The sequence below is a fragment of the Cnephaeus nilssonii genome (assembly GCF_951640355.1).
Source record: "Cnephaeus nilssonii genome assembly, chromosome: 8".
Taxonomy (NCBI): Eukaryota; Metazoa; Chordata; class Mammalia; order Chiroptera; family Vespertilionidae; genus Cnephaeus; species Cnephaeus nilssonii.
This window is the reverse complement of record NC_137079.1, coordinates 59,728,805-59,756,123: the sequence shown is the minus strand read 5'-3', so window position 1 is coordinate 59,756,123 and position 27,319 is coordinate 59,728,805. Positions and strand designations below refer to the sequence as shown.

General features: G+C 39.0%; 1 protein-coding gene across 16 annotated transcripts in view; it reads left to right on the top strand.

The window, feature by feature from the left end:
* The window catches only part of LMO7 (LIM domain 7), a 210,943-nt gene that overhangs the window by 112,074 nt on the left and 71,550 nt on the right, over window positions 1–27,319 (top strand). For all 16 annotated transcript variants that reach the window (XM_079778621.1, XM_079778623.1, XM_079778622.1 and 13 more), the window contains one exon: window positions 171–277. In XM_079778621.1, the coding sequence (XP_079634747.1) occupies window positions 171–277 (107 nt within the window). The remainder of the gene's footprint in view (window positions 1–170; window positions 278–27,319) is intronic.

Below are 27,319 nucleotides of genomic sequence, written 5' to 3'. Positions count from 1 at the left end.
CGTGTATTTTTTTTTTTTTTAATACATGTATTCATCGGTCTTGCTGTCTCCTTTTTTTGCTGGCTGTAATTGGACTTTGAAGCTTGGAAGTTTTTATCATAAAAATTTTGTAACCTTTGTCTGAGACAGAGCTCTCGGCTAAGCAATCACTTTCCACTTTTTTTTCACAGGATAATATAAACGTTTTTTTGAAAGCTTGTGAACAGATTGGATTGAAAGAAGCCCAGCTTTTCCATCCTGGGGATCTACAGGACTTATCAAATCGAGTCACTGTCAAGTAAGTTTCACTGGCTGCTTATATATTTTTTAAACTTAGGGCTTTGTGGCTTAAGTGAAAAGAATTCCCGAGAGTTCCTGGTTACTGAAAGATCGTTTCTCTCTCTGTCTTCTTCTGTTCTCTTTCCAAAGAATGTTTGGAAATAGGCTACTTTAAAAAATAGCGTAGGGACTGAGACTGGGAAGCTCTCTGTAATCGATAACAAATCATGGTCTTATTTTAAATCTCTCTGCTAACCGAAATGGCAGTTTATATTTGAATGCTTGTCCAACCTGGTGGTGTTCAGTTGCTAATGGTGACGATACTTGTTATACTTATAAAGCTAATTTAAAAGTTATGTAAGAACTTGCAGAGTAAAAATACTTATTTAAAGATAGTTTTTATATGTTTGGCATTGAGACCTAACTGCTAACATAAACATGAGAGAGGGACAGTGATAAAGCAGAGGCGCCTAGGACCAGCAAGCAAAGCTAATGACCTTGTTAATTGTGGCTGGTTTCTAAAAAATGAACTGTTTTAATAATATGGATGAGAAAGTGAAAGTGAGGGGCCGTGAAAACGTGTGCAGGTGATGCTGTTGGGTTTTAGGTGGAAAATGGTGTTCACGTGTTCATATGATTTGGGGAAATCTGATTTTGAGCTTCTGTGAGATTTCTTTCCCTATAAATCTAATTTGCTTTCAGTGAATCAGAATAAATTTCTGTTACCAGATAAATATGACAGGAAAATGGTTTAATTTTGTAATGATGACTACCTCTTTATATTATGGCTCTTAAACCTAATAAGCATTTTTTCCCCCAAGGAAGAAAAATAGAATAAAGTATTTATCTATAGAAATAATAGAAATGAAAAAAAAATAGTTTCTATGATTTCAAACAAAGATTTAGTTTATATGGTTAATATCCCTGTTGTAGTAGCTTCAATAATTATTAAAAAATTGACTCTAAAACCTTAAATGGGGACAACATTTTTTTCTAAAGAAAAATAACCCCATATATACATATCTTTTAGCAGTATAACCTAAAATCCCAGGTAGGATTAATCTCTTCAGAGCCTAACAATACATATTTTTAAATGAACAAGCCATTTGAACCTCTATGCTTTGAGTTCTGTTGAATATGCATTTCTAAGCTACAGAGCAATGATATGTGCATGGCATCGATGCAATGGTCTGCATTTCTGATTAATTCTGACTCATTGAAATAGTTGATTGATCCTAAGTTTCAGTGCCAGAATGGTGTTTTTACTTCTGCAGTATGTGGGGTCATGTTTAATTTCCTTGAACAGTAACGTTGGAAAAACTTGTTTTATTTTTCCTAATCGTCATTCTCTCATAAGACCTATCTGATGGGCAACGAAATTTTTGACTTGGAAATTCTTTTTAAGCTGTCGCTGTCAAATGTCTTTTCCCCTTAAAATCATACTGTTTTGAAACTGGATAGCCGATGTTTGAGTAGGCTGGCGACTAGGCAAAACATGTTTGTTGGCTCCTAGTTCCAAGGGTGCTCTGAGCAAATCTTGCCCTGGAGCCTCGTGGAATGTTGGGTCTAAAGTGTTTGGGAAAAATCATATCTGGGCCCAGGTATCAGTGAAGTTACTGACAAACTGAAACCAGAGGTCACAGTTACAGCTGTAGTAGGAAGTATGCAGAACAACTTGTTTCAGTTGAAACCACAAGGCCATAAAACTAAGGTGTGCCGGAGGAGAACTGGCGAGATCCCCTGAGGGAGAACAGTTCCTTTGACCACTCAGTCTTGTTGGGACTGGCGCAGCACAGGCGTCCACCCTGGGTCTGCTGAGATGGAATCAGGGGGCTAGGAGACACTGGCAGATGGCTTATTAAACAATGTTGGCCACAGATCTTACGCCCTGAGATAGCATTCTGACAAAAAGGAAGCAGGTTTAAAGGAAAGCAAATGATTGCTTACTAAATAGTAATGCATTTCTTTTTAGTTTTTGTTGGAATGTAACGTGGAGTCTCCTGTTGGTCAAATCCTGCCCTGTCCTTATTATAGACTAAAGGACTCGGAGTTGGTTAGACTGATGGTTCTCAGCTCGGGGCAGCTTTGTCCCCCATGGGATACTTGGCAAGACCTGGAGATACTTATGGCTGATGTAGCTGGGGAGGGGGTGCTACTGGCATTCAGTGTGTCAGGAATGCTACTAAATGTTCTTTAATGAATAGAGCAGTCCCCATAGCAAAATTTCTGGTCCCAAATATCAGTGGCGCTAAGGTTGAGAAACCCTGACTTAGACTTGGAGTTCCTTACTTATTTCTAGTCTGCCAGCAAGATAGCCATGTGGGCAGGAAGGATACTGATTGACAGTCTTCCTAAAATGTAACCTTTTACTTACTAACATATAATAATTTATATGTTTATGTGCTGGTATGTTTGTCCATCTAAAAGTGAAGGATTACTATAATTTGTGTGCAGTTATGTGAGTACTTTGGCATCAGCTTGCTCATCAGTATACATTAAAATTAGCAAAGATGTGGCAAAATATTTGATTATTTTAAATGCTCTATAAAAACCCAGTGTCTAAGACTGCATTAACAAGTTCATAGACCTGCCGTTGGTCTTGCTGCAAGTACAATCTAAGATATATATTTGTGTGACATACCGAGAGGAAAGAGCAGTTTATACTCTCCCCATTGGCACATGGGAGGGTTTTTTTTTGTTTTGTTAATGGACAGGAGTGTTAGAAACATAGTGGCATATGGAGCCTAGGAGAGTTGTGTGTGGTGAAAATGAGTAGCAGGAGCAATCAGTTTCAAGATCCTTTGCTAGTGAGTAATGTCGATAATCCAGACCCTGACCATAAACCCTAACTTTCCAGCAATTAGAGATTTACAATTTATTTTGCAATAACAACGTTGTGCCAGTCAAATCGAACTGGAGTATTCTTTATTTTTCTGTAATTATACATATTAATATGTGACATAATTTTCTTTAAATATGCATAGTAATATGGGATCCAACTTTCTAAATGGATTATTTTACTTCTTGCAAGTTGTAGTTTGAATTTTTCCAAGTATGTTTGAATTATTGCATTTACTTTGGGATTTATGTATTCAAAAGTCAGTTGGTACTTTTAATTTTGACATCTCTGACTTTAATGGGTAGAATCCATCTTTACTACTTTTCTTCCCAAAAGGCTAATACATAAATTTGTGACTTCATCTCCGTGAATGGTACATTGAAGTTAAACTGTTCCTAGTGGTTTATTGAGATGTTTACATCCAGATGTTTACTGAGGCCAATGACATTTACCTTCTGTACTAGTGAATAGCTGCATCATTATTATAATCCATGTTGTATGTTCACACTGAACTCAGAAGCAAACACAACCCACAGAGAAGAGGTGGTGTGACTCCCACTTTGCTGTGCCTGCACAGTCTCTATAGAAGGCCTCCTGAGAGCAAACATGGCGACCACTGTGCCAGGCACAGGCCCTGGAGAGCTCCTATAGCCATGTCATGGTCTCTGTGGTGCTGCTCGCCATTAAGAGGCACACAGCAATTGCACGTTGTAAAAAGGAACCCAACAGAGCAGTCCAGAGGTCCTGTATTGGAGGGAGGAAGTTGGCAGGAAGGTAGTGTTGAACATCAATTTTTTAAAAAATTCTTTATTGTTGAAAGTATTACATATGTCTGAACATTAAAGGTCTTGATTTTATGTACAGCAACTTGACTCATAAACTAAGTCCTGTATTTAAACCATTGCTCTAAACAATTATATTGAACATTTTAAGCTGAGAATTTGACATATTTTCAACATGTTTTTTTCTGCCTACTTATCATTCCAATCCAGTTTTTAGCACTTCTTAGATACATTCTGTTCATTATGCAGTTACAGGATGGCAGTGTTTTTGAACACAATATTTCAGTCATGCAAAGAAAAATTCTTTTCTAGTACACTCTTTCATTATTTAGGGTATTAATATTAGTTTTAAAATGTAACTTTAAATGTTGATATTGACTGAGTTTTTAAAAAAGATCTATTTATCAAATGGAGGGTACAGAAATGAAAAATCTTTTTTTATTTTTACACATGCTGGTTGCCAAAGGAATAGTAATTGGAAACAAAACTAGTGTTAACATATTGCCTTCGTGAAAATAAAGGAGGCTCAAAATTGTATTTTAAGGATTTAACTGTTCTCTAAAGCCTCAAAAAGGTGCTTGATTTTATGGCAGTACTGTAAGGTTATTTCTTAGGAATTGGGTTCCCAGATGGCACACGGTTAGCAGTCTGCCGAATCGGGCTTGAGATATGAATGTGTTCATGTGTATTGATTAAGATTTTTATTCATGTAGGTAAAAATGTAGATACTTTGACTGATGTAATTTCTACCTTTTTCTGACTTAAACCTAGTTTTACTTTTTTTTTTCTTTCATGTCTTTCAAAGGAGCTTCTCGACATCTTTATCTGTTTGTTTGTTTTTAAAAAGCAAACTTCATAGTATCCAAACTTGGATCTGTAACTTGAGCATGGGAACTTCCACCTGTCAATTCATGTTACTATTTTAGAATGTGCCCTTCCTACCAAGCAATTGGGAGAGAGTAAAACAGAAAGGAAGTTTGCTGCACCACACACATCTCTATCCCACCCAGTCCTCCTCTGGTGTTAGGTAGGTGCTGAAAGGGGAATGTTAACTCTTTTGGGTTGCCAAAGGCTCTGTTTAACGCCAGCAGTGCAGATGTAAAGCCATGTTTTCAAATGTTCTGTAATTGCAAAGTTAGAATATCTAAGAGTCAGCTTAGCTTCAGAGAAAGGTTGTGGGAGTGAGGCAGGTCTGTTGGTGGGACAAACTATAGAATAAGTAAAGTTTTATCTGGTATTTGTTTCTCTCCATTTCTAGTTCTTAATTTATTTCTTGGACAGGTAAACAAGTTTCTGGATACCAGCTCTCCTTCTTTAGATCTACTGTCTCCACGTTATGGACTTTTCTGGCCGGGGTCTTGACCTTCACAAGGAACCTGACTTGTATTTATTGCTCCAAAGGGTCTCACCTGGTGGCTCATCTGATTTAGAGTTGTTATGAGTCAGTTCATGGGAGAATTTAGAGTTTGCTTCTGACCAGATAGCATTTGTTTTATAGCAATGTCCTTCAAAAAGGGTTAAACCGAAGAGAGAGGTATTTTTGTTGTGAAGAGATTCTTCTGTCTTTCAGATTTCCTGTAGAGATTCTTGACTTTCTAGTTATCACGTATAGGGCTGCCTATGTTGAATTACTCAAAGTTTTAATAATACGTGCACTATAATATCTGTAGTCCAGTCAGTCATTTTCGAAAATGACAGCTTCACCAGTGACTAGAGGTGTTAAGCATTGCTTTTCTGAGTGTCATGCTGTATTCTGGTCTGATGTAGTTGATAGTGTGAGGGTATACGTGTGAGGTATGTGTCCTCACATCTATTTCCAGAGATACAGAGTAGTAAATGGCACTTAATGCCGGAAGGGGAGATTTGGGTTTCAGAGAAATTGTTCACTTGTTTGTCATATGAGCATTGGTTCAGCGTCTTCTCTGTGGCATATACTTACACGGACATACATAAGATGGGGTCCTGCCTTTGGTGAGCTTTCCATTATAACTGAGGAAATGTCCCCATAAATTCACAGTTAGAATACATTGTGTTAAGATAAATGCACAGGTTCTCTGGGAATATGGAGTTGAACAAGCACTTCAACTTTCTAATCAGGGAACACTTTCCATTGAAAGTGACATTGGTTTCTCCTCTGGACTGCAGAGCACGCACTGTGTTCATCTACACCTAATTCTTCCCTAGGCTTGAAACTAGCCGAGAACAAGGACAGTACATCATTCCCTTTATCTCCTCAGTCCCTGACACTTTAAGTTGTTAAATGTGTATTTGAAAATTATATTTTCATTACAAAGATTTCCTGGAGGTTTTAAAATAGGCTTTGAACATGAGCACTGGTTTTTCTTTGCCAAGCCTTCCTCTTTCCATTCTCATCTTTCACAATTGCAAAGCAGATCTGGCAAACCAGTCATTGAACTTTTGGTTTTGGTTGCCTTTCCCTTATCATTTCAGAATAATGATAGGGCGGGCAGACTGCAACATAATCTAAAATTTACACAATCTGAAAGAATGTGTGTCTGCTCTCAGTGTGTGAGTAATAAATAAAATTGGAACTTTGGACCATGCGCTTCTCAAATGGTGCACATTTTAATCTTTATGTTGATATGCAAATGGTAAATACTGATAGTGTTTGACATTTGAGGGATATTTCATGCATATATGAAGTTTTAGAACATTTGATTCTTTTTTAAAATTGATTTTTAGAGAGAGGAAGAGAGAGAGAGCACATGTAGAGAGAGAGAGAGAGAGAGAGAGAGAGAGAGAGAGAGAGAGATCCATTGCCTCCCACACACACCCTGACCGGAATCGAACCTGCCACTTTTTGCTGTATGGGAGGATGCTGAGCCACACCAGCCAGGGCTAGAAACATTTTAATGTTTTCATATCACCACCAATCACTTTTCATTTTGTGAAATTAATCTACACGCATGTTTAAGACTTTCGGGTGGAAAAATATGGTGGTTATATAGGTAGTTGAAGTATCATGTAGAAACTCAAGGACAAGGAATAGAAAATTTTAACAGCAGGAACTTATAAAAGAGGTGACTTCTTAATGAGGAAACATTAGAATTTAATGAAATTTACCAACAAGTTTACAGTAAGCCTCGTTCCTTCCAAAGTCAAGATACCTGCCTTGGTACCTCTTACTTTAGCCTAGCATTAAACATCAAAGCCCCTCTGCACGCCCCCCCCCCCAAAAAAAAAAAGCCACAAATTACCTTTGACTTTGTCATGATAAAAACCATTTTAAGTGCCCTAGCCATTGTGGCTCAGTTGGTTGGAGCATCATGCTCCACACCAAAAGGATGCAACTTTGATTCCAGGTCAGGCACATACCTAGGTTGTAGGTTCCCTCCCTGGCTGGGGCGCATGTAGGAGGCAACTGATGGATATTTTTCTCTCATATTGATGCTCTTTCTCCCTCTCCCCCTTCTCTAAAATCAATAAGCATGTCCTCAGGTGAGGATTTTTTAAAAAAGAGTAGAACTGAGCAGATTTCTTAAGCATTCATTTAAACTGTTTGTGTACTCCCCAGGATGGAACAAGGAGTTCGGTTGAAGTTTAGTTGATATGCATCAGTTGTCATAAACAGATAAGCATCTTGGATGAGAGCAGGGGTTTTAGGTGTCCGTGAACATGGGTTTACATCTCCCATCCCATTCAGTCATGTGGTGGCTGAAAGACTAAGAAAGGATATTCTCCTCCCTGTGATCACTTTGCTTCTCAGTGAACAAAGCTGTAGTTGCTGCTCTCTCGGAGCTTCGCAAATAATACCTTCTGGGCTATATCCCTGCCTCACACGGATTTTGTAATGACCACACAAAGAGAGGTATGTGAAGTGTTTACTACTAGGCATGTAGTAGTGCTCAATAAATGATTTGAATTGTCATTCTGATCATTTTCATAATTTGGCTTTCTCTCTCTTTTTTAATATATCTTTATTGATTTCAGAGAGGAAGGGAGAGGGAAAGAGAGATAGAAACAGCAATGATGAGAGAGAATCATTGATTGGCTGCCTCCTGCATGTCCCCCAATGGGGATCAAGCCCGAAACCCAGGCATGTGCCCTTGACCGGAATCGAACCTGGGACCCTTCAGTCCGCAGGCCTGATGCTCTATCCACTGAGCCAAACCAGCTAGGGCTGGCTTTCTCTTCTTGACCTTATAAAGATGTATCCCCCATAGAAGAACATGTAAGAAAAGAATCTGGCCTCTGGATACTTAAATTATGATGGTTAACTATAGGCTCTTTATTTTTAGGGGAATTTCGGCCATTTAAACTTCTCTCCATTTAATTGGGAGCAGATATTAAAACAGATACATTTTTCTGACATTTTTATGTTTACTCAGCCTTTTGCAATTTACCTCTTTTGTTAGCCTAGCAAAGCAGGAAAACAGAGAATAGACATTTAGGTTCTTTGCTCTTGCCCATGTGTACAGGTTTTTTTGAGACCTCAATATATTGTGTATTTTCTGAAATATTATAAATATTTTAATTTGATTTGGATCCGTTTCTTTTAACAAGTTGTTTATTTCCAAACTTAAAAAAGAGAACACAACAAACAAACAAACAAAAACCCCAAAACACTTTCATGAAACCACAACCAATCAGTCTACAACAAACCCAAATCTAAGACTTCACTCGTTTTTTTGGTGTGTTTTATTATCCCATTTTCCTCCTGTCATTTCAGTCATGAGGAGGCTATATATATCCTTCAGGTAGGCAAGAGCACACGCTCTTCTCTAAAAGGCTTTTGCAGGGCTTATGAATTATTCTTTTTGGAATAAGTGTTCATAATCTGCCCTGACTGACCTCCAGTGCGCATTGCCGCCATGGTTTGTGGGCGGAAGACTTAGCTGCTCCTTCTGGGTGTCCCCATCTATTTTGTCCATCAAAAGTCTACTACACGAATGACATAAAAATGTCTTTTAGGTAATACTATCAACATCTGTGGTTTTTACCCAGGGCACTAAAAAGTTATAAATAGCAATAGGCACTGTTTGTGAGGTCCAAGGCTTGCTTGTTCTTTGTTTTCAATAGTACATATCTATAATGAAAAAAAATGTCAAACTAGGTAGTATACTTATGTTAATGTGATTTGATATAGCATTATAATTTGATTTTTTTTCCTTTGAAAAAGTAGAGCCTATCAGATGTTAAATAGACTATGTAAAAGTTTTTTATCTTCTATTCATTGCTTATTTTTAAAACTTTGGGTTAATGAAATAGCTCTGTTTTGGGGGTAATTGCCCTGGTATAATTCCTGTCTTGGTGAGCAGCATCCAAGGTGGAACTGGTTGCTGATGGACTTAGTCTCCATCCTCAGAGAGACATACCTTTCTGAGTATCCCTCCTGAACCGGGTGGGTGGGGTGCTGTGTCATCACTTTTTTCTTCTGAAACGCTTAGTACCATTGCTTTAGGCACAAAATATGCACAGTAAACCCAGGAAAACATGTTCCAATAGTGTTAGTGAAAGACCATTAATTTTAGGGACACATAAAAAGTAAATTTGCCATATAAATAACCCGCTGTAATGTTATTCTTAAATGTAAGTGATAGTGTTATAAAATTCCATTAAAAGGGAGTAGATTAAAAACATGCTTTGAACGAACTTCAGGTTAGCTGGTTTTTCATAAGTTAAAAAAGGAAAAAGTGGGGGATCTAGTCAGCTGGGCGAAGCAGCTGCTTTGAATTAAGCTCTGTTTACAGTAACCGCTATCAACTTAACAAGGGTTTGCTCTGGGCTTTGAGCAATTTGGGGGAGAAATCCCTAAATAAATATTAAGTATCACTGTTAACGCATTTCACTATTCCATTACATTATCATAATAATGATGGCTGCTAGATTTTTTTGGAAAAGCTTTTGTTCTGCATTTTTTCTTTTCAATTTATTGAGATATGGGAATAATCTTCCACTTTTGGAGGCAGGAAAGGAGTAAAACAGTTAGTGTATCTAGGTAAACATTTTGGCTGACGTTACTAGAACTTCTTTTGGCTTAACATTGAGAAGGGAAAAATCTCTGCCAGGTAGTTTTTATCTCGTGCTTTATTTTGTGTGTAGTAGTGTATATTCACCTTCAAAATATTGTCCAATAGAGAGCACACACATTAAAGAAGAACATATGTGAAAATTTGTGTAAGGCCTCAAAGAATTTTGTTATTAGGCACCAATCTGAAGAGACCTTGGATCCTTGGTTATTTTGGTGAAGAATTCATTGCACCAAAGGGGTTTAGTCTGTGACTTGGAGGGTAAATAGGAATAATATGATAATTAAATGTGGGTGTCCAGAGCATGCCTTTCCCAGATGATTAAGAAATAGAGCTCTGTGTGCTTTTTCACAATTTCCATTCTCCTTTCATTCTACTTACAAGAAAGAGGCAGGAAAAAAATCTTTTTAATTAAAGACTGACATCTATTGATGTAAACCTTGGGCTGCTGGGACCAGAAATGACTGCTCCTAGGGCAGACAGAAGCAGCACAGTCCAGACGGTGGGGGTGGGGGTGGGCATGTGAAGCTAACTTAGGGGTATTGAGTCATCTCACCTGAAGACCTTTTTTTAAAATTTTTTTTTAAAAGAAATTGATTTCAGAGAGATGAAGGGAGAGGGGAGGGAGATAGAAACATCAATGATGAGAGAGAATCATTGATCAGCTGCCTCCTGCATGCCCCCCACTGGGGATTGAGCCTGCAACCTGGGCATGTGCCCTGTCTGGGAATGGAACCTTGACCTCCTGGTACATGGATCGACGCTCAACCACTGAACTACGCTGGCCAGGCACCTGTAGACCTTTTACATTGTGGCCTACCAATGGAATTCATTGAGTATTTAATATTTACCAGGTATAGATCCTGAATCCTGGGTGGGTAGAAGGGAAACAAGACCTTCTCCTTTCCTGTCACCAAAAGTGAGAAGATGAAAAGCTTTCTGGAGTTGTAATGTTTTATGTTTCAAGGAGCATCGATTTCTAGTTCATAACTCTAAGGAAGTGCTGGAGTGATGAATAGCAGCGAGGTGGGAAAAATCACTGGACTGGGTGCCCGAGTGTCAGAGGGATTCCTGTCACTGCTGTCCCATCAGGTTTGGACAACCTGGATGTGAGAGCTGGCAGGCACTGCCAGGTGTTTTACAGGAGTTATTTCTGACTTAGTAACAGCCCAGCATGTTAGTTCCATTTTGCTGCAGATACTTGAAATGAAAAGAGTCAGAAGAGTAATTTGCCTTATATAATCTTGGGTGAGTAATGGAGCTAGGATTTTAATTTGGGTGGGTGGGGCTCAGCCTACAAAGCTGGGACTCCTTCCACTGTATTGTCAAAGAGACTTAAGCAAACTTTAAAAAAAATTGGCTGAAATTCTTTCTAGTGCTATGCAAATGAAATTGTCATGAGATGCTTTTAAATCAGGCCAGCTATACCCAAAATGGATGTGATTATATTAATATTACCTCATTTGATAACATGGCAAATATCTTTGCATTATGATTTTAAAATGTGTTTCCTATTCTGTGAACTAAGTAACTATAAATGAACATACAATATGCCTCCAAATCTAAGATCAGTGATTCCGAGACCTCCTAATTTTAGGAATGTTAAATGAACACACGTGTGCCTCAGAATAGAAATAAGCTACATGTGTGGTCTTTTAACACTGGCTAGTTGAGAAATAACAGAGTGCAGTATTTGGACTTTATTGCAATGTGTACATATGCCTTGATAGGTCTTATGACTGTCGTGCAGATATTTATAACTGTTCAATTATATTTGCCATGCTAATGGAGCATTCCTGTTAGAGGACAACTATTGCAAACAGTCCTAATCTAAATTGCCCAGAATCATACCACCACACTTTGCACTATATAGCATTGGCGTGGAACCTATCTTTAAAAATAGAACTGGTGCCCTAGCCAGTTTGGCTCAGGGGTTAGAGTGTTGGCCTGCAGACCCTGTTGGGTTCGATTCCGGTCAAAGGGCACATACCTCGATTGCAGGCTCAGTCCCTGGGTGTGTGTGGGAAGCAACCAATCGATGTGTCTTTCTTACGTTGATGTTTCTCTTTCTCTGTCTCTCCCTCTCCCTTTTATTCTTTCTAAAAAAAAAAAAATCAGTGGAAAAATATCATCGGGTGAGGATTAACAATAAAAAATATAACTGGTAAATATATTTTATATAGAATAATTTCTTATTACCCAGTTTTTGATTCTCTATTTTACTTAATATTGTTAAAACCAGACTAAACCATGATTCTCTCCTCAAAACGTCGTTGGCTGGGAATAAGTACTTATTCAAAAAACATAAAATGGGTTATTATTTTTGTTACAATTTAGGTCATTGTATATTAAATTCTATACAAAGACTTAATGCTACGTTGAAATCTTGTTTGAAGCCCAAACTATAAGCAAAAAGATAAGTTGTAGCCATGTTACATAGTGTATTAAACAATAAAAATTAATTCAGTACATGGTGCAAAGTTCTGCAATCAGTGTAGCCATTGGAGGGTTTGAAACAGGTGGTAAGCACAGAGCATCAAGTGTAACAATAAATAGCACCGTCTAATTCCAGTAAGATGAAACTCCTCTTTCATTGCACATCTGATAGTGACTCAGAAAAGCAAAGTCCAAGAAATGACTCAAGCACAGAAACACTTTAAGAATTTCTTTACCAAGACTTACAATGAATGGAGTGATCATGTCTTCTCTTACCAAGTCATTAGAAATTATTTCCTGGTAGTGGTTAAATGTAGACCATCAGAAATGGTTGCCTTTCATTACCAGGAAGAGAAATGTATTAAAATTATGGATGTGTTGTTTAGAGACCAAAGACACATGAAACTAATAGTAGCCCAAGATAGGAACATAGTGGAAGAACACAAACAAGGACAATTCTTTTAGATGCAATAACAGAACACACTTGTTTTAGGGCTGTTAAATATGTAAAGGGAGGGAAAAAGTATTGCTTTTGAGAGTAGCAGTGGAGGAGAGTGGAAAGCAAATGACACTTGAATGCTTTGCTTACTGCCTTGTGTAATATTATAACCATTTTAGAAGATAGGGTGGTTGCCTGAATTTACAGAGATGGAAGCTGAAAGGCTCAGTGGTTTGCTGAAGGTCACATGCTTAGTGCAAGTGGGAACCCTTATTATGACCCCAAGCCCAGTGTTCTTTTCGTTATAAAACTCAGCCTCTAAGTGTATCCTAATGAAAGATAACAAGATTGGATGAAGGAATTCTTTAACATGTTAATGTGTATCTGTCAGACGTGAGTTCCACGAAGTTGGTTGTGTAGAATGCTAAGTTCTGGAGATACAGAGGATTTTGTCATTTTTAGAAACTATGGGCGAGAGATTACCCAAACTTTGAGAGTTACAATACTTTAAACAAGTGTTTCTCAAACATCAATGTACACGTAAAGCTCCTTGGGATCTGGTTCAAATGGAGATGCACATTCATCAGGTCTGGGCAGGGCTGGGATTGTGTATTTCCAGCAAGCCTCCAGGTCATGCCAGGGAGGCCCACACTATGAGCTACAAGGATTTAAGCAATAAACAATAGTGATCATAAACTAAAGTAAAAACATGTATTTCCTGTATTTTGTAAATAAAGTTACTTGATCTATAGAAAACACACAATAGTGATCACACACAGGAGTGAGGGTTTAACAAACAAAGGGATTGGGGAAGATGTAAGGCTTGAGTGTGGATCTAAAAGCTGAGCAGCATTTGAGTGAGAAGCGGAAGACCAGTGCAAGAAGATTGGCACATCCAAAGGCACAGAGGTGAGGAGTTCTGGTCCCATATTTTAGAGCCTTCTAGATGTAAAGCAGTGAGTCAAGTCAATAAGGTAGCCACTCTTGAGGACTACACTTTTTTGTGTGTGTGGGGAGGGGAAACATAAGGCAGGATTCTGTAGTCTAGTTTGACAGCAGGATGGACAGGTAAGATAGGACCAATTGAGTGGTACCTTGAGTATCCTGGCTGGGAGTTTAAACACTATCTCACAGGTAGTGGGATTATCACCAAAAGCTTTTGAGCAGGAAGTAAAAATGTTAAAAGTGGAGATTTAGAAAGATTGGGGTAATGGATAGTACATAAAGTGGACTGAATGAGAATTAGCTTGGGGGCGAGAGAGGTTAGGAAATTATAGCAGTTCCTGGGTGTTTGGATAAGGAAGCCAACTGCTGAAAACAGGGAAAATGTAAATGAGGAGAAATGCCAAAGATGTCTGAAGTAGGACAGGATGACAGGATGGGGGTTGATTAGAGTGAAGGAGCAAGAAGAGTCAGCTTCTGAGCTTGTGCCACTAGCAGAAGCAGGAAAGACCACTGACGGGGGTCAAGATGGGGATGAGGCTTTAATACAGTGGGTTGGACATGGCAGTGGGCATTCAAATGAAAACGGAGGAGTGGTCAGTGCATTTACTCAGGAGTGGTCAGTGTATTTACTCAGAAATTGTGTCTGGGTACTACATGGGGGAGTCATCTGTGAAGCGGTAATAGACATCTGTAGGAAAATGAAGCCCAGCTCAGAGAAAGTGAGGGTGGAGAGAGAATTAGGTGGCTAAGGACTGCCTCCCCTCCCCCTCCCCGTTCCCTCCCCAGCCCCTCCTCTTCCCCCTCCTTCCCCCCCGCCCCCCCCCCCATTGTCCATGTAAGCATTCATCTATTTCTGACTGCTCTGTTCCATTCAGCCAGTACTGCTTACTGTCTTGATGAGCATAGCTTGGAACATCATCTTTTTTTTTTCCTTCTTTTAAAGTGAGATAAAAATTCTCTCTTTTTGTTGAAGTTCAAATTCTGTTTCCTCTAGTGCCCTCTGGAAATGTTAGGACTGATTCCCTCCCTTAGAAACTGCTATGAAGCTTTGGAATAACTAGTAGCGGGAATGTCGTCCCTTCAAGGGAAACACCATGGGCTTGTCCTCTGGGCCCAGCTGAGTGTTCAAATCAGTTTAGAGAATCCAACATCATTGTATGTCCTAGCTTTGGGGTCCTTAAATCGTAAATACCACTGTGTGGTATCTACAGCTCTAGCCACTGTTGGCCATGACCAACCCCACTGTTTTGCTTTGTACATTTTCCTACAGCACAAGTAGGAGTTGTTGCTTGCTTTTCCCCCTTGTTGTCATCTTTAAGTCTAAATTCTGCATCTTTTGTAAACAAGTATTCAGACAAGAATAAATACAGCTCCCCACAGAACAGACTATTTTAGGCACATTGCTTCCAACAAAATGTATTTATCTCTCTGTTTTTCCACCAGCCCTGCAAACCCTACTCCCAAATAACACTGAAAACAAAGCTATGGACTGCAAAACAACACCTGATTCAGCTTGACACAATTTTATAACCAAAAATTGCTTCTACTTCTATCCATCAAGGTTGGGCAAATGACAGTATTTTAGGGCATGTGTGTCAGTAGGGACTTGATTCAATAAGTGAATAAATAAGTGGATGGACAAATGAATGAGTTTAACAAACATTTCTTGAGCTCCTGTGTGCCTAGCACTGTTCTAGGCATTGGGGATTCAGTTTTGTGGTGGGAAGGACATTCTTACCATTCTTATGTATATATTCTGGTGTTTGATCTCTTTCTTGTATTCCAAGAAGAAATTTGGGGTTACATCATTTGAACATTTATTTTTTGTTTGAGAATTGTTTTAGGGAATGACTTTAATAACTTACTAATTTCTGATACCTTATATGAGGAGGTAAATACTATATTCAAAAAGTTGTTAGCCTTCAACTCTGGAGCATATCACCCCACAATGATAATCAAGTAATATATGGGAACATTTTTTATATGAGTTCGGAATGCCTAGTCATGTGTTAAGTTGATGTGACTGCTGACTGTTTTATTGGTACTTAACCAGAGAGGCTTTCTAGGGAGACTCATAAAACTGTTGCCTTTCATATCAATCTTAAAATTGTAGTGGGAATATTTAATTTGAGAAACATACTTTTAGGGAATACTCCTTTATAAGTTGTAAAAATCAGAACATTAGAGCTGAAAGGTACTAAAAAGACTCTCATCCCATGTAGTCCTTTCACAAAAGCAGATAAGTGGTCCAGCGGAGGTCAGGTGGCTATTGCGAGGCCACCCACTGAGCTGGGTGTAGTTTTTTCCACCGTATCTCACTGCCGGCTCAACCAGAACAACAAAAGACTGAAATGAGGTTAATATTTCATTTTACCAGATTTAACCTCATTTCTTTTTTAAAAAATATTTTCTTATTGATTTGAGAGAGGGAGAAAGAGATGGAAACAGCAATGATGAGGGAATCACTGATTGGCTGCCACCTGCTCCTTCTCCTCCTGCACATTCCACACTGGGGATCGAGCCCGAAAACTGGGAATATGCCCTGACTGGGAATTGAACTGTGACCTCCTGGTTCATAGTTCAACGCTCAACCACTGAGCCACTCTGGCTTGGCTTAACCTCATTTCTTATTTCAATAAGTGACATCTACAATATGGCTACTCTATCTACATTTAATTTATCACCCTATTTCAGATTTAGTAACTTGAATAAAATAAGGGCAAGACTTAAATTCAAAGGCAACTACCTGTGTTACTCAGACCAGAATATCTTCACATTATTTCACATTCCAGTATATAAAGAAGTTTACCAATGGTAATTTGTGCAGCCGGTACACTTTTTCCTTTATCCATGACTTGTACTTGTTTTCAACAAGGTGGTCTGTGCTAATGTTTGCTAGGGGTGCCTTATAATTCTATTTATACACAACTATTTTTATGGAAGCAATTTTGGATTTTAATTTTGTATTTAGAATTTTCTAATAAGGTGGCCTTATATTCAGGGTCATTTAATCTCTCACCACATTCAGACAAATTAGTCCAATGTTACTTAATTCAGGTTTTCTTTTTAACTGGGCCAAACAAATTAGAGATTAGGTAATTCCAAAATATGTCCAGGCTTGGTTTCTCACGAATTATCCTTCTTCAAAGACCTAAAACAGGGTTTCATGATATTATGAGAAAATTGTAAGATGACTGCAACAAAATTAACTTAACATTTTGAAGAGCATTCCTTTAAAGCTGGCAGTGGTTGACTTTTCAGAAAACTTATAGAAGAAGTCACTTTTGTGCTCTTGAAACATTTTGTTCTGTGGACTTCATGCATGTTTGTTTTTGTTAGGTGTTCTCTACGGGATCCCGTGGAGTGCTGGTGCTGGTGTAGTGTTAAGTAATGAACTCAGTGACCTTTCCCGTCCTTTAGATCTCTGGACCAAGACATCCTAAGGGTGCAGGGACAGCAAGTGGAGTGCATTTGTGTGTGGTGCTCTCTTAATTATGCCCAAGTACAATGAAGCACATTGAGGTTTTTTTAGTCAACACTTGAAAATCATTGGCATTAGTTTCAGCTTTTGCTTAACTTTGAGTTTCTTTGTGCTTTTTATTATTTATTTTAGATTCTAATTGGGCAAGGCTAGAGGAATTATGTTTCAGTTTAACTTCCTTTGTCAAAGAAGCAGTTCCACTAGTTGAAGCTGTAGTTTCCCTTAAGACGCTATTTTAACTTGGTATATTTCAGTGACTCTCAATCCTTAGCATGCATCAGAATCACCTGGAAGGTGCACTGAGATGATATTACTGGACCACAAACTCTGGAGTTGCTGATTCAGTAGGTATGGAGTAGAGCCTGAGAATTTTCATTCCTAACAAGTTCTAAGGTACTGTGGATGCTGCTGATCTGGGAACCATGGTTTGAGAACCTATATTCTAGTAGGAGATAAATCAGTGGGACCAACTCAAAAAGAAATTTATTATCCTAAGAATATTTTTACTTCCGCTTACATAGATTTTCAATAAAATCTCCAGTTTATGAATAGTGTTTGAGAAAAGAAAATGAGATTAGTCCTCCAAGTTCCTTTGGAGGTGGTGAGACATCAGTAATGGACACATGTGGATGAGTAATGGTGCGGCTCCATATTTTGTTGAGTTATTGGGTCTCTAAAAGGGTGGTGTTTCAGCTACATGGTGTTGTCATGTGGGAATTTCCTGGAAATTGACATTTGAGAGTTAAATGTGTGATAGATTCTGGGCATTTTAGGTTCAAGGATTGGCACATTTGGCCCTGAAGTGAGAGTAAACAGGTCCTGTTGTGCTTGACTGAAGTCAGAATAGGATGGGATGCAGTGGGAAATGCTGAAAGATGGAAATGGGTGATAGAACTACAGTTAAAGGTTAAAGCCTGGGGAGCCCTGTAATGTAATGGCAACAAAAGGGAGTAAAAGACATGGTCAAAGTGGCTCCTTAAAATGATGCTGGACACTTGCTGGGTTAGATATTTAAAGAGAAGGGGCTGAAGATTAATCTGTACATTCTTTCCAGTAGTATTTCAGTGCCTATGCTTTAAGTACTGAGCCAGAGATAAACGCATTCTATCTCCGAATTTGTAGAGTTCTCACTCTAGGGGGAGCGGCTGGGAAGATAATCATGATGCACCATAATATAGCGGGATGCTTTAAAGCAGTCTGAGTTACCCAGGGGCTCATATAGGAGAGGCCTCGAGGAGCGGAAGGCTTCAGAGACTGGTGAGCTTAATATGAAAGGATGAAACAGTACAAAAGAGGGAGAGAACATTTAAGAGCCTTCTGGGAAGAGAAAACCTCCTATATCCCTAATATGGAGATGGGAGAGAACAGGGCTGTTGATAGAGTTTTAGGGAAAGAGTTTTGGGTTTATGCTGGGGCAGGTCAGCATAAAGAAATGAGGTACCTAAGAGTGGTCAGATGATGAATGTGAATGCCACATTGTGGACTCTCCTCAAAGGAAATAAGTGCCATAGAAGTCAGGATTTTAAGGGGGGAGATATGGAGAGGATTCCATTTTAGGAAGGTTCTTGAGGCATCTCTGTGGAGGGAGGCAGGAGGCCGAGGTGTGGGGAAAGACTGAAGAAAGGAAATGAATTAGCTCTGAGAAAGGAGAGGTGAATTTAAGAGATACTTAAGAGCTAAAATTGATAGGATTTGGTTGGTGGGCAAGTGAGAGTTTGAGGGAGCGGAAGTAGCTTTCTGGCTTTGAGACTTGAGGCCCTGCACCAGGGCAAAGCATACGGAAGGGTGAACAGGCTTGGAGACTAGATGATGCCTGCACTTAAGGACTTACCAATTTTAAATTTTCAACTGGGATATTCATAGTTGGAATGTAAAGGGCCTACCTGAGAAAAGTTGTCTGGGAAGTATTAGTTGAGTTTGGTTTGGACTAAATATAATGAAGGGGGGAGAGAGGAAAAAAACTCATTAGATTCATTAATCTCAGAAGTTTCAAAAAGCTATTCATAAATGAAATTGGAAAATTGAAATTGATGGCAATAAATGTAAGGGAGTCTGAAGAATGTCCGGATTGAATGTGTATTAAATGTATATTAATTGAAAGGTGGGAATATCCTCCTATATAATAAAAGGGTAATATGCAAATTGAGCCTAATGGCTGAACGACCTGGAATGATCGGTCGCTGTGATGTGCACTGACCACCAGGGGGCAGATGCTCAATGCAGGAGCTGCCTCCTGGTGATCAGTGCGCTCCCACAGGGGGAGCTCTGCTAGCCATAAGATGGGCTGACAGCTGCGAGTTCAGTGGCAGTGGCGGGAGCCTCTCCCACCTCCTCGGCAGCGCTAAGGATGTCTGACTGCAGCTTAGGCCTGCTCCCTGCGGGCTCCCAGGCTGCCAGAGGAATGTCTAACTGCCAGCGTAGGCCTGATCCCCAGAGGGATAATCCAGCAGGTGGATATCCCATGAGGGGTCCTGGACTGCGAAAGGGCACAGGCCGGGCTGAGGCGCTCCCCTCCCACCCCCCCAAGTGCATGAATTTTCTTGCACCGGGCCTCTAGTGTGTGTGTGTGTGTGTGTGTGTGTGTGTGTGTGTGTATGTGTATATATATATATATATATATATATATATATATATATATATATATAAATTTGAATTTGGAAGCCAATTATATTATTCCTTTAAAGCATGTGCATTTTTTCTCAAACGTTTATACAAGGTGATATTTTTGATAACATTCGAAATTTCCAGTGTTATATGGAAGGCCAAGTAGGAAATGGTAAATCTATCAAAGGTAGTATATATGTAAATGGAAAATTGTATATAATGCATGGTGTTGACTTTCTAATGAAAGATAGGTAGCTTTATGCAAATTATAAGATTAACATTATTTGTTTGTAATTTAATATTTTATCTTTCTTAAGTAATTAGCCAATTCCGCAGACTTCATTTATTTCTACTCATGAGATAGATTGGTTTTGGTTTTATTAATCTTGGGAGGTTTGAGAAATTATTCACATATTCATAAAGAAAGAAAAAGTTTTCATTATCTCATTCCTTTTTTAATGTCACCTGTACTGCTTACATATTTGTAATTCTGCTATGGGAAAGTTGCTATCTTTGTGGATTTTTAAAAACTTATTGGATTTATAAAAACTTGGATTTAAATAATTTCACATGAGAATTTAGTGACAAATTTCAGCTTTGCATTGAGTTAGCACTAATTATATGCAGGTTGCTGGCTCTGGGTGAAGGTTAAAATGGAGAATAAGCAGTAGGTGTGCTCTTTTAGCCAAACATTCATCTTGCTATGAATAAGCTTTTAAGTGACATAGATTTGGGTTTAAATTATAACTATAAGAAAGGTAACTTCTAGAAGATTGCTTCTTCTCGTTCAGTTCTGGTGTCTCATTTGTAAAATGGGGACACCACTAAATATAGAGCTATGTTGGAGGTGAAGTTAAGCTTCATGTGAGATGTGCCATGCAATGCTGATATAGTGCTTCTATTAGTTTCCGGTTGCCACTGTAACAAATTACCGTAAGTTGTTGGTAGTGACTTAAAACAACACGAATTTGTTGTCTTACAGTCCTGGAGGTCACATGTCTAACATGAGTCTTAAGGGGCTAAATTCAAGGTGTCAGCACGGCTGGCTCCTTCTTGAGGCCCCAGAGGGAGAATCAGTTCATTGCCTTTTCCCTTCTAGAGGCAGCTGGCATCCCTTGGCTCCTGGTTGCATCACTCGAATCTCTGCCTCTGTGGTCACATCCCTTCGTGTAGAGTAGTTAAGTCTCCCTCTTCCTCTTCCTAATAAGGACGCTTGTAATTACATATAGAGCCCACCTTGCTAATCTAGGTCGTATCCTCATCACAAGATCCTTAACTTAATCACATCTGCAAAGTTTCTTTTGCCACATAAGGTAACATTAGAAAATTCCAGGGATTAGGATATATGAACATTTTGGGGGTGGGGGATGCTCATTATTCAGCCTAGCAGAACATTCAATAAATTATCAATATTGTGAGCAGGTATAAAAAAATAGAAATGGCATTGTTCTAAACTAAAAATCTATGGTAGTACAACATGAATTATCCATATACCATATATTTTATATACAGATGTATTTTAAAGAATGTTCTTTTTTTAAATATATTTTATTGATTTTTTACAGAGAGGAAGGGAGAGGGATAGAGAGCTAGAAACATTGATGAGAGAGAAACATCGACCAGCTGCCTCCTGCACACCCCCTACCGGGGATGTGCCCGCAACCAATGTACATGCCCTTGACCGGAATCGAACCTGGGACCTTTCAGTCCGCAGACCGACGCTCTATCCACTGAGCCAAACCGGTTTCGGCTAAAGAATGTTCTTAACCATTCTGGAGTACATGAACATGGAACCTAAAATTATAAATTTTAGATAATGGCTTGATAAGGTCTAATTGGAGGGGCATCGGAATTGGTCGGATTCTATAAGGGATATACTGCAGTACAGCTGTAATGGAAAAAATGAAGTTCCGTGCATCATTTCTTAGCTTCTGAAGTCTGAGAGACATGCGGGCTTGCATGCACCAAGGTAATGAGAATACTGAGCTCCTAGCTATACTAAGTTATAATTCGTTCAGCATTTAGTATATATTTACTGAATGTCAATTTCACTTCAGGCACTGGGCGAGGTCTTGCCCTTGGATCTGATAATATGTTTTTCATTAACTTCTCAGGTGTGTAGTAATTGCTTGGCTGTTTGCTTTGCTCTCATGTATTTGATATCTTTTTCTAGATTATAGTCATTAAATGACCTTTTTAGCTATTGTTGGGTACATGGGAACCTTGAGTATGCTTTATTTGATTAAGGGGAGTTAAATTCTTAGATCTCTAATACATGAGTCTCAACCATGGGCACCCCTTACCCTTACCCCCACCCAGGGGATATTTGCAATGTCTGGATATTCTGAGTATCATGACTTGCTCAGGTGGGGAGAGTGCTGCTGGTATCTAGTGGGTCAGGGCAGGAATGCTGCTTTCCATCCTGCAATGCACAGGATACTCCCCACAACAAAAAATTATAAGGTTCAACATGACAGTATCGCCAAGATCAAGAAATCGTACTCTAAATTCATATTGCCCATGAACCTTCAGATTACATAATGTGAAAACCTTAGTTTGGTGTGCAATACTTTGACAATATGTACTATACACACACAGAGCACATCTACACTAATAAAAGAGTAAGATGCAAATTGACCATACCTTCGCGACGCCCACCAGCCAATCAGGAGTATGCAAATTAACCCAACAAAGATGGCGGGTTAATTTGCATACACAGGCGCCAAATGGCGGGGGGCAGGGCAGGATGCTTGGTCGTCGCCATGGCGACGACACAGGCGTTCCACACCGCTCCAGCCGCTCTGAGCCTCTGGGCAGTGTGGGAAGGTGGGAAGGCGGCTCCATCCGGAGCAAAGGCGGTGCCAGCAGCCAGGGGAAGGAAGGCCCATTCTTGCATGAATCTTCATGCATCGGGCCTCTAGTTTTATATAAACTACACCTGAGGAATTGGTGTAATGATAACTGACAATAATTTATATCATCTTATGCTTTACAGAGAACTTTCGTGTGCAAGGAAATAAGTATTCATATGCTAGGCACTTCAAATCTATTTTAATATTCACAAGCATAGATAATAGTTTTTTTTAAGGTAAGAAAATATGTCTTCAGGAAACTAACCCAAAGCTCTTCATATTTAATCTTGTTTGTGCTTAATTTATTATCTATTTGTTTATAGTTGAAGGGTACTATACAGAAACTGTACTCATAAAAGCTTAGCAGTGGTTATGTACAGGAATTCTATACTTTGTGGTTCTCTCAGTATGGAAATTATTGTGATTGATTTCATTTACTTAGATGTCTTTTTAAAAGAGCTTTGGCAATTTTCCATCTGGGAATCCCATAATGGGTTATATGTGCAAGATAGTGGAACACATATCTAAAATTTGCCAGAAAGGGTGGTAATGGGGAGCTTGTGTGCCATTGTCTTTTGGAGACAAATTTAAACAAATTATTGTTGCCATAGACAGGTTTTGAGCCAACACTTTGAAAGAATATTCAGGGCTTATTTCAGGATATTACAGAGACAACTATTTTTCAGGATTAAGAAGTAAATTATTTAAAAAATACATTAATGCTGAAAGCGTGACTGCACTAATACTAAATCCAGGTCTTAGTCTATAGAGCTTAGTCTATGGAAAGTCTGAATCACATCAAGTCTTAATAGTTTCGTGACCTTGGGGAAGTTTCTTAAGCTTTAGAGTTCCAGTTTCCTAATCTGTAAATCATTAGATCATTGTGTGGATTGAAGGAGCTAATGTTGAATAGTCAATATAATTACTATAAATAGCTTAATAAAGGCAATTATTCTTTCTTTTTTTTTTTTAACCCTCATCTGAGGATATGTCTCCATTGATTTGAGAGAGAGAGAGAGAGAGAGGGAGAGGGAGAGGGAAGGAGGAAAAAAGAGAGAGAGAGAGAGAGAGAGAGAGAGAGAGCATCGACGTGAGAGAGACACATTGATTAGTTACACCTTGACTAGTATGAGGGAATAGGAATCCTAAATTATTCTATACACTCATAAGTTCAGGCAACAACAGTTAACAAGTTGATGGCAATAAAGGATTGTAAAACTGAAGTTAAAAGTGGAATGTAAGGGGGATGGGTAGAGATGACCTGGGGGTTCACTTGTTCTTGGAGTTGATTGACTTTCTACTGAAGAAACCTTTCAGTAGTTCAACATTTCCCCATCCCACTTCAGAAAGATGAAGCCTGGCCCTAGCCGGTTTGGCTCAGTGGATAGAGCAATGGCTCGTGGACTGAAGGGTCTTGGGTTAGATTCTGGTCAAGGGCACGTACCTTGGTTGCAGGATCCCCAGCTCTGGTCTTGGTGTGTGCAAGAGGCAACCAATCGATGTGTCTCTTACATCAATGTTTCTCTGTCTCCCTCTTCCTTCTACTCTCTCTGGAAATCAATGGAAAAATATCCTCAGGTGAGGAATAACAAAAAGCAAAACAAAAAAAGAAGCCTGAATTTTACATTATTTTTTCAAAGCTCTTTTGAGGTATGTTTGTCCACAATTTAAAAAATGTGTATTTGTTAACCGTGACTGATAGATTTTTTTTGCCCCAAGACGGGAAATATTTCTACTTAAATAAACAGAAAATTTATATTGGTAAAAAAAAGAAAGAAAAAAAGTACCTCACCTGGCATGTTATTGTTGTTCCAAAATCATGATGTTAAGGACTAACGATTTATTACTTAGAGTGAAATTTCATCCTGCCTTTGCTGAGCATGGGCTCAGAAGTTCAGGAGGAGACAGAGATTTCTAGTGCAGTGCTCTCCTAAATTGTATCTTTAGGAACATCAGGGGTTCGACAAGATTTTTGTTGATGTTAATATATTATTTTTCCTCCTTCAAGGATATGTAAGTAGTAATTGTGTATATGTGTAAGATATTATTTTTCCTCCTTCAAGGATATGTAAGTAGTAATTGTGTATATGTGTAAGATATTATAAGGGCTAAGAAAATAATCCAGTGGTCATTCCTCAGCCCTTGCAACCTTTTTATTTTTTTTATTGATTTCAGAGAGAGGAAGGGATAGGAAGAGATTTAAACATTAGTGATGAGAGAGAATCATTGATTGGCTGCCTCCTGCACGCCCCCTACTGGGGATCGAGTCTGCAACTCAGGCATGTGCCCTTGACCAGAATTGAACACGGGACCCTTCAGTCCGCAGGCCGAAGCTCTATCCATTGAGCCAAACCGGCTAGGCCCCTTGCAGCCTTTTTGACCCTTACTTCCTCCATCTTGCTTTCCTTCCCTCCAGCACCACTCTTATCACACTGGAGGTTCCTCTCTGCTTTGCCAGCTTTTCTACTTCTTAACCTTTGTGTTGGGCTCAATCCTTAGACCTCTTCTCTATCTACACTTCTTTGTTGAGTGATCTCATTTTAGCTTTAGGACTTACCTTTCATCTGCACACTGACAAGTCCCTAGTCAGCAATTTTCAACTGGTGTGCTGTAAACATTTTTAAAACATGCAATGAGGACCTGACTATTTAGTCACAGGCTCTGACCTCTCTCCCCTTAGATTTTCAAATAAGAAAAATGACAACAGCCAACACAACAATAGCCTTCTGGTGTGAGTGAACCAAAATTATACCTACTTTTTTTTGGTCAGATTGGCAAAAAAATATATTTTGGTGCACTGCAGAATTTTAGTAATTAGTTTCTGTGTGCCATGAGATGGGAAAGGTTGAAAATCACTGCCGTAGCTTATATCTCCACATAGGTCTCTAGCTTGAACATCTTACTTTGTATGTCTAATTATCAATTACTTCACCTTCCCACTTTGTCTGTTAAGTGTCTCAAACTTAAAATGTCTGAAACCCAAACCCACTATTTCTAGTGCTGCTGCTCCCTAGCATTGTTACCTAGAGAAGGAAAATTATGGGTAAGTCTATAATTGACATCCCCTGTAGCCTCTCCCCAACACATCTGATCGAAGTGAATGTTATAACTCCATTTAGTACACAGAGCATATAACGGATGCTAAATTCCGTATTCAGTGACTGTTTCTGGGTTGCAGTCTCAGAGGGGACGTACAGGTGTGAGTCTCAATTGTGAAATCAGCTTTATGTAATAGCAAACATTTTGCACAAAGTGGAAAAGAGCCTGGTTGAGAGTTAGAAATAAAACCCACCCTTCAGCTCCCACAACAGCACTCTTCTTCATTATTTAAGTGGGACTGTGTGCCACCGCCATCGAATGCCTGTGCTTATTTCCTTTCTCTTTAAGCGAAACAGCTATTTTTAGTTGTGTGTGGGAGGGGTGTGAAATTTAATGACAGATTATTTTTAACATGAGGGGTACTTACTCATTTGTCATGTTTGGAATAAGCATTGTGTGCGTTGTGAGGCAAAAGCTGTTGAATTTCCAATAGTTTTTTTCTCACATAATTAAGCACAGGAATCATCATGTTTATCTACTTGTGATCACTGATTACCTCCAGATGTGGTGTTATTTTCTCAAGTGTCACTTTTTTTTTTAAAACAGTTTCCACAATCAGGTAACAAAAGGAGATCAAAATCCATGAGTCACATATGTCTAACATGACTGGAAGTTGTCAATTAGAATAGAGTTTCATTTTTAGGGTTGGAGGTGGGAGGAAAGGAAGAATTTCCTTTTTATTTAAATGTATTTTGCTTTTTGAGAGAAGGAAGGAATAACTTCAGTTTTCTAATAATTCCTCTTTAGCTTTTTATTCACAGATCTTTCTTTTATTTGATAGTCATTAGAAAAAAGAGTAGTATTTGCTCTATTTTAAATAATGCAATAGATGAGCTTCATTATTAGAAAAATAGAACTTATGTTAATAGAAAAAGGAGGCATTACCTAATATATTCCTAATATCCTTCTTTGATTTCTGCATTTGGAATAAAAACAGGCCTTTTTCTCAGAGACAGTAAGTAGTGTTAGAAATTTTCACACAGTCTTTTTAAAAAAATTAACTTAGTATCTTCCAGTTGCTTAGAATTCCTCCTTTCTGCCCATGTGGAGGCAGCCTGTCTTGTTTCATATGTACAAATGATGCCACTGCTGTCATGAGGAGGACATTGGCTTTGAATGGTCTCCCTCTGCCACATATACACCTCCACCCTTACCACATACACATCTGACAGATTATGAAATCATGATTCAGGACACCATTTCTTAAAAAAAAAATTTTTAAAGCTGTGAACAGGTGGCCAGACTTCATAAGCAACAACTGGAGGGTAGAAGTTACTTAGTGGCTTGGAGAAGGACCAAGTAACTTGTGAACCCAACTTCTCTAACATCAACCTCATTTCCCAAGAGACAACATTCAGTTCAGCTAGTTGCTACCCAGGGCAGGGCAGGGCCGGGCAGGGCCAGGCAGGGCAGGGCCGGGCAGGGCTAGAACTAACTATAGAAGGGGTGGGTCCTTAGGAAGAATCCACCCTTTGCTCTGGGAAGTAGTCTCAGGAAGTGGATGCCTGGGGACATAATCACCCAGTGAATTGCATGTATTTTTTTCTGAGGAATAAAGATAGAGGCTTATTCTGGGTCAAGAAATAGGGACTGT